The following is a 7606-nucleotide window of genomic DNA, read 5'->3' on the forward strand; positions in this document are numbered from 1 at the left end:
AAGAACTAGGAACTCGAATTGGACCACCCCCCGCCTAGAGCCTGTCAGAAGCTTTCGCACTGCATTTAACATAAAATCTAAACCTGCAACCATGACCTATTAATCTCATCTAGTCCCACCCTCTCCTCCCCTGCTGGAACCCCACTGGACTTTCTGTCCCTTAAACCTGGTGACCTTGGTCCCTCCCTAGACCTTGGTTCTCGCTATTCCTTGTCCCTGGGCACTCTTCCTTCAGACCACGCACAACTGGTTCCTGCTACTTGTTCAGGTTTCAGCGCAAATGTCTTCCCCGCCCACCGAAAAGATCAGCATCATCCATCTCTAGCACCCAATGTTATTTCCTTCACAGCAATTAGTAAACCTCACTTGTCTGTCTTCCCTTCCTAAAATCTACGTTCTCATCTGTCTTGTTTAGCATGGTATTCCCATCACCTAGGTAGTCAAAAACCTAAATTAAAAATATGAATAGTTATGCTTCTGGGCAAGTCATTAAGCCACTCTACTGCATATTTTTATCTGTAGATAGAAGAAAATTCTGTCCTACCTCCTCTCAGAATTGTGATGCTACAGAAGGTTGAAAAGTACTTTGAAACAAATTTTTGAAAAGCTGCCTCATCCTATTTCACCCTTACCTTGCACTCCTCTGGCCCCTAAGAATTCCTGGTTAGACGTGTGTCTTAAGAGTTCCACAAATGGTGACTCAACACAATGCCCAGCCCACAAGAGATACACCAACACAACAGATGGACCACACCGACTTCTAACCTCTCTGTATACTTGGGCAAGAATACACTAGCAGTAGAGAAATGGCAAGAGTTTCACATAAACTTTCAGTGTACGTACGACTAAGACATCAGCTAAGGAGGCAGGCAGTATGGCACTGTAGTTAAGCGTGGGGTCAGACCTAATGTCATCACTCATCAGTGTGTGACCCTAAGCAAGTTACTTCATTTCCTTGAACCTCGATGGCCTCACGGATAAATGGCACTAAGGCTTATCTATCGACACCACGGGGTACCCAAGAATACCCACCAAAAGGGCTATAACCAGTTAGCACAGCAGCTGTGAGCACAGGAAATAATCCATAAAGGGTGGTCGTCATTATCAGAGATATCCATAACTCAGTTCCTCATTCTTGACCAAAACTTTAATTTACAACTTAATATACAATATGATGTCTGTAACTTCTTGAAATTCTCACCTGGCTCCTGCAAGGAAACAAAAGTGAAAAGCTTTAAGAACTTTTGTTTTCAATAATTCAAATCCATCATTCTTGTTCATTCAGTTATTCAAGTATTCGTTGAGCATCAGTCATGTGAGTAGCCTTGCAGAAGAGTCACATCCCCTTGCAGATTTCTCAAAGGGTTTACAGTCTAGCCATTAAAATGTTAATGACTGTGTACAGGAATACTGGAAGATATGTAAGAAGATAGGAAGAGGCTAGTGCTGGCAGACCCGTTAACACTGGGGAAACAAGAGGCCTGGTAAGGACTCTTGTCCATAGGAAAGCCAGCGACAGGAAACGAGCTATAAAACAGCTTCACTGTTTGCCCCACCACCACCTGCCCCCGTATACACAAACCTGCTGCAATTTTCGTGTCAATAAGCTCCTTCGAATTAAAATAACAGCAATACTAGTAGTATGATTTAATGGGAACATTTACCTGTCTCTTAATGCTTCCTATCCTTTAAAACAATTTCCAAGGTATTTTGAATGATGGCAATTATTAATGTGCAATGGTTAATTTTTTTGTTTTACATTTTTATTGAGGTGTAATTAAAGTTAAAATGCGCAGATATTAAAGGTCTAGTTCAACGAATTCTGACAACTGTATGTACCCACATAACCCCAACCCCCACCCTCCCTCTATAGATGAGTATCACCAGTTCACAGACTTCATATAAATGGAATCATTCATTATTAGTACTTTTAAGTGACTCACTCTTTTTGCTTAATATGATGATTTTGAGATTTACCTAAATGACTGTCTTGTAACTTCTTATTTTTAATTGCTGAATTATTACTCAACTGAATGAATATACTGTAATATGTTTATCCATTCTCTCACTGATGTACAATTAGGTCTAGTTTGGAGATACTAAGAAAAAAATTGCTATGAAAAATTTTGTACGGATGGCCATATATTTTCATTTCTCTCGACTAAATGCCTAGGAATAAAGTCGTTGAATCCTAGGATATTCGTGTTTAACTTCATTAGAAACTGCCAAATAATTCTACAAAATTGTTGTAGCTTTTTACATTCTTACTGGCAAATATTCCAGCTGCTCTGTATTGTCATAACATTTAAAGTTGTCAGTCTTTCTAGTGGGTACAAATGATATCTTACTGTAGTTTTAATTTGCATTTCCCTGGTGATTAATGATATTAAGGGCCTTTTTTCATGTGATTATTGGCCATTCATATATCTTCTTTTGTGAAGTATCTGCTCAAGGCCTTTGCCCATTTTTCAATTGGGTTGTTCATCTAATTTTTGTTGATTATAGAGGTTCTTTACATATACTAGATACAAGCCCTTTGTTGGATATATATGCTGTATTTTTTCCCAATTAGTGGCTTGTGTATTTATTTCCTTAATGGTGTCTTTTGATAGCAGAAATTTTTGATTAGGCTAAATCAAATTATCAAGTTTTTGTAGTGCTTTTGTGTTTTCTCCAAAAGTTTTTTGTGTGCCTTAAGATCCTGAAGATACTCTCTTGTGCTTTCTTTTAGAAGCTTTAAGAGTTTGGGTTTTATTTTTAGGTCTATTATCCATGCAGTGATTAATTTAAAATCATATTAAATGTGAATGTCTTAATCCCTGAGGGATTTGTGAGGAAAGGAACTCCTCCTAGTATCTTCCTTTTGAAAGAAAAACTCTCTGACTTCCTGATTTGGAAAATGAAAGGGCCACAACCTTTTACTGTTAAAAGAGTTAATTCCATGCAATTCCATATTGTAACATTCCCATATACTCAAATTTTCCATTAAAACGCTGAGGGTAGAACACTGTATTTTTGCAGTTACAAACAAGCTCCGTATCTATCTTGTCCATCACTCTAAGCCCTGTGCATTGTTGGTGCTTAAAAAGTCTTTGATCAATAGATAGATAAATGGGACCCTAAACGGTAACATAGCTTAGGAAAAAATAATTTTTTAAAACATGAAAAGGAAGATGAGACTAAAAGTGTGTATGGGGAAAAGGGGGCAGAATGACAGCAAATGTGAAAATACCAAAGGCAGAAATCAGGCATGATGTGTGACCTGTTCTTCATGCTGTTATAAGATGCACTGTTTCTTTGAGACCATCATAGGTGCAAAGTCAAAACATGTTTATTGGCAAAAGTTAAATATAACTTTAAAAAGAAACTTGGGGTATACCCACCTGGAAAGAGTTGAGTCTACATTTTCAGTCTTCATCATCAGGAAGGATACCTAATTCTTCATCCGTCCACTGGGAAGGATCTGGATATGGAAAGTGACCCTGATGACAACCAATTAAAAAAAAGTTCAAGAATCTACGCTCCGTACAACTGGTTACATTTTAGAAGAAGCCTTGAAAAGAAAAACATCCTTGACATAGCACAGGAACAAATTCTACTTCAACCATCTGATGGTCCAACTATTCTTCAATTTGTTCAAAATGAGCTGTGGCCTGAATTTTAAAAGCCTGGCCATTTTGGAGCTACTGGCCTGAGCCAGCATCTGAGTACGTGTTTGTATGGAGCGTGGGCGGTACGGAGACAACAGATTTCAAAGATACCCCGTGTCACAACAATCTCTTGAATCCCTGACAAAACATAAGGTCTCAAACTGTCCTGTCATTCCTGCTGGGGGATTTGGAAGCCCCAGGTGGACCCATTCCTTGTTGATCCTGATTTAGGGCATATCCGGCTGCATCGTTGTCTCGTGCCAGACAGCCGCACAATAATCCTGACAGCTGCCCTACAGTGAGATAAAGGTGTCTGTGTGCTGCCACAGATACCATGCAGCTCCTTACTGGGTGACAAGGGCACAGAGAAATTGTCAGAGAAGTGGGATATTAATCAACCTGATGCTTCTAGAACTCACTGTATAAATTTAAGATTTTTCCCTATCCTAAAAAAAAACCAAATTTACTAAAATTCAAAGTATTCTGGATCAATAAGCATGGATTTCAACGGCTTCAAGGTGTAATTTCCTAGAGAATAGCATCTGTGCAAATGTGATTAAAAGCTCCTTTTGAGGCCAATGACAGGTTAGAAAGTCACCAGTAACTAACTTCCCTCCGGAGGGAAATTAGCCCACATCCATCCCACCTCAATCTGGCTGCCTTGGGCCTCTGGACAGACTAAATAACATTTATCATTTAAAGGCATTTAACTGTGAAACTTAACCTGCTGATGAACCCCTACCCTAGCTTGGAAAGTAAGGGAATTAGCTTCTATAGTCTCGCTTCCAAATATGGCCACCAAACAGAAAACATAAGACAGACATGGGCCACCTACATGTATCAATACATCCCTGAGTGGAAAAGGTCAGAGACAATATGTTTCATAAAATAAAAGGATTCCTGCATATACATAAGGACAACATGGTGAAGAGATACATCCAGGTTGAAAAACAGTCTACAAACAGAAAAAAAAACAAGCTAAGCTATTAAGAGATCTTCCCTCCCCACGCCCAAAGACGGACAAGAATTATCCTCCTGCACTTACCAGCACGGCATCTGAGTCATGCCAGAAGCGCCAGAGAATCCAGAACCACATGGTTGCACTGAAGAACTCTGCCTTGATCACCTGGGATCTGGTCAGCTGGGGAAACTGTCTGTACCGGGGCTCGAGAGGCACACCTCCACCAGCACTACGTGACGAAACAGAAATGTTAAGCAGCTTGCTATATCTTCAAAGTGTGAACTCATCCAAAACTTTGAGTTAAATCCAGAAACTAAACCTTTCTCATCTCCTCCACAAAACACAGAATGGCAGGGCTCCACAATCCCTCGAAATACTCCTTTTTCAGAAGCTTGCTTTAAACTCGTGCAGCAGCAAAAACTGGCCTGAATTGACAAGAGGCTAATTATGATTTTCATTTAGTGAATATTGATATATTTTACACCAGAAATATGAATGTGCTGATTATGGGGTACTGGCCCCAAGGGTTTTGATTAAGGAATCATAAACCTGTAGTAGTAAGTCACTAGCTTATCCAGAAAAACAAATCAAATTTATTTTGTCTGGTTAGCCATCTATTTCAAAGGCAAATTATGTCCTCTGCTCTATTACAATCTTTATTAAAAGACCACTTTATGGAAAAGAGGACTCAGCAGATCCTTTTAAATAAGCCAAAAGCACTGAGCAAAAAGCAGAGTCTTAAACAGTAAGTTTGAACAAGTTTTTCGGGTTTTTGTGTTTTCGTTTAGATGACAAGGTGTGGAATATAATCCATACGAGCTATACTCATTTTATTCAGTTGGACTGTAATTATTATAGGTTGAATCTAATTCCAATAATAGAATTTGTACTTAATGGGGCTACTTTCAAGTCCTATTCAGCAGCTATATATATGCTATTACCTACAAATGGATATAGAAAATGTAAAGAGAGGGACTTCCCTGGTGGTGCGGTGGTTAAGAATCCACCTGCCAATGCAGGGGGACACAGGTTCGAACCCTGGTCTGGGAAGATCCCACATGCTGCGGAGCAACTAAGTCCATGCACCACAACTACTGAGCCTGCGCTCTAGAGACCACGAGCCACAACGACTGAGCCCACGTGCCACAACTACTGAAGCCTGTGTGCCTAGAGCCCGTGCTTCGCAACAAGAGAAGCCACCGCAATGAGAAGCCTGCGCACCGTAATGAAGAGTAGCCCCCGCGCGCCACAACTAGAGGAAGCCCGTGCGCAGCAATGAAGGCCCAACGCAGCCACAAATAAAAATAAATAAGTTAAAAAAAAGTTTCCGTCAAGTATCACTGCTTTACACCCTGAATTTATCATACTGCTTCTGTATGCCAATTATATTTAACAGTATCTATTCAGGATCTATCTGCATATAGATACTACATTATATAAATAAACCATGGGGGTGGGAATTCAATATATTGTAACAACAGCCTTCCTCTTTGATAGGTTTTGGATATAGTCTAGTAATAAGTACCCATCAGTTAAACTCATTTAAAATAAGATTTGAGAATTATAGTTTAAACCCATTCCCAGAAACTCTCCACATTTAATTACTGCTAGAGTGACATGTTTTAACTATGACTTGAAATAAGTGGGTCACTGACTGCAAGGTGGAAATCTTTTTGAACAAAGATTTGAAACACTGCATGCAATTAGAGAAAAGGAATGGATGACCTAACAATTGCCATGATTAAGGAATATAAAGATTCCACAAGCATCTAATGTCATGTGCCAAGACAGGTTGTTAACCGCACTATGGCAAACTAGACAAGCTGAACAACCCTCCACATTGAAACAACTACAACAGTAGTTGAGATTTTTTTTTAAATTTTAATAAATCATTGACCAGACACAAAAGAAAGGAATCTACCAAGGGCAAAACCCAAGTTAAAACAAGACCTGGAAACTACATGAGCGCTGAAGCTGGCCTTCGCCCTGAGGGTTTCTGCTGTTCCCCAGACTCTGTGACCCTCTACCTGGACAGCTGTGGGAGACACGAGAAGCCTGGGGCCCACCCAAGATGAGAAGTCTAATTACTAGACCCCTGAAGAAAGCTGCAGCCCCATGATATAAGAGTGAATGGGACATAAACCCGCCATGAAGAAGGGAACAGGAATTTGTTACCAGTAGCCAGTCCTCAGGTGGGTTTGCACCCAAATTCACACTACCTGGGTTTTGGACATTATGGTCCAAGAGAACCTCAACCCAAGAATTTAAAGTGGTCTTGGATTCTCTGAACCCTTGAGAAGCAAGACCTCAAAGAATTCTGACAGATAACAGTTCCAGGAAAAGTTCACAGTCAAAAATTACAAGGAAATAAGACACTATGAGTGAGAATCAGCAAAACAACAGACAGCAGTATCAAATATACAAGACTTGAAAAATGGATAATTACAATTTATAATACAGAAAACACGTTATTTTTAAATAAAAGTTTGAAATTAATAGCAAGGAACAAGAAACTATAAAGATCAAGTTTGAAACAACAGAATTTCTAGAAATAAAATGTAATCATTTGAAATAAAAGGATTAAAGCCAGGATTAGACACAGCTAAAAAATACGAAAAGAGGTCAGAAGGATGAGAAAACCCAACATATGCCTAATTCGTGTCCTATAAGAAGAAAACAGAATGGGGAAGCAACAATATCCAAAGAAATAATGGCTGTTCCAACCCAGGATTTTTAAGTGTCAAGTTTAAAAAAAGAAAGCACCATAACTCTCCGTGAAAGTTACCTTTTTAAAACATAAACCAAGGATGAATTGGGAGATTGGGATTGACATATATACACTAATATGTATAAAATAACTAATAAGAACGTGCTGTATAAAAAATAAATTCAAAAAAGAAAAATAGGGCTTCCCTGGTGGCGCAGTGGTTGAGAGTCCGCCTGCCGATGCAGGGGACACGGGTTCGTGCCCCGGTCCGGGAAGATCCCACGTGCC

General features: G+C 39.5%; 2 protein-coding genes across 2 annotated transcripts in view; both read right to left on the reverse strand.

Moving 5' to 3' along the window:
* Window positions 1–1281, reverse strand: part of LOC102987193 (NADH dehydrogenase [ubiquinone] 1 beta subcomplex subunit 2, mitochondrial) — an 8072-nt gene extending 6791 nt beyond the window's left edge. Inside the window, exon 1 of the mRNA XM_028490303.2 lies at window positions 1202–1281. Within this exon, the coding sequence (XP_028346104.1) occupies window positions 1202–1281 (80 nt within the window). The remainder of the gene's footprint in view (window positions 1–1201) is intronic.
* Window positions 1105–7606, reverse strand: part of LOC112066265 (NADH dehydrogenase [ubiquinone] 1 beta subcomplex subunit 2, mitochondrial) — an 8906-nt gene continuing 2404 nt past the window's right edge. Inside the window, exons 2-4 of the mRNA XM_028489665.2 lie at window positions 4696–4840; window positions 3384–3482; window positions 1105–1208 (exon numbers count right to left, since the gene is read on the reverse strand). Of these exons, the coding sequence (XP_028345466.1) occupies window positions 3408–3482; window positions 4696–4840 (220 nt within the window). The 3' untranslated portion in view covers window positions 1105–1208; window positions 3384–3407. The remainder of the gene's footprint in view (window positions 1209–3383; window positions 3483–4695; window positions 4841–7606) is intronic.

The sequence above is a fragment of the Physeter macrocephalus genome, chromosome 5 (assembly GCF_002837175.3).
Source record: "Physeter macrocephalus isolate SW-GA chromosome 5, ASM283717v5, whole genome shotgun sequence".
Lineage (NCBI taxonomy): Eukaryota > Metazoa > Chordata > Mammalia > Artiodactyla > Physeteridae > Physeter > Physeter macrocephalus.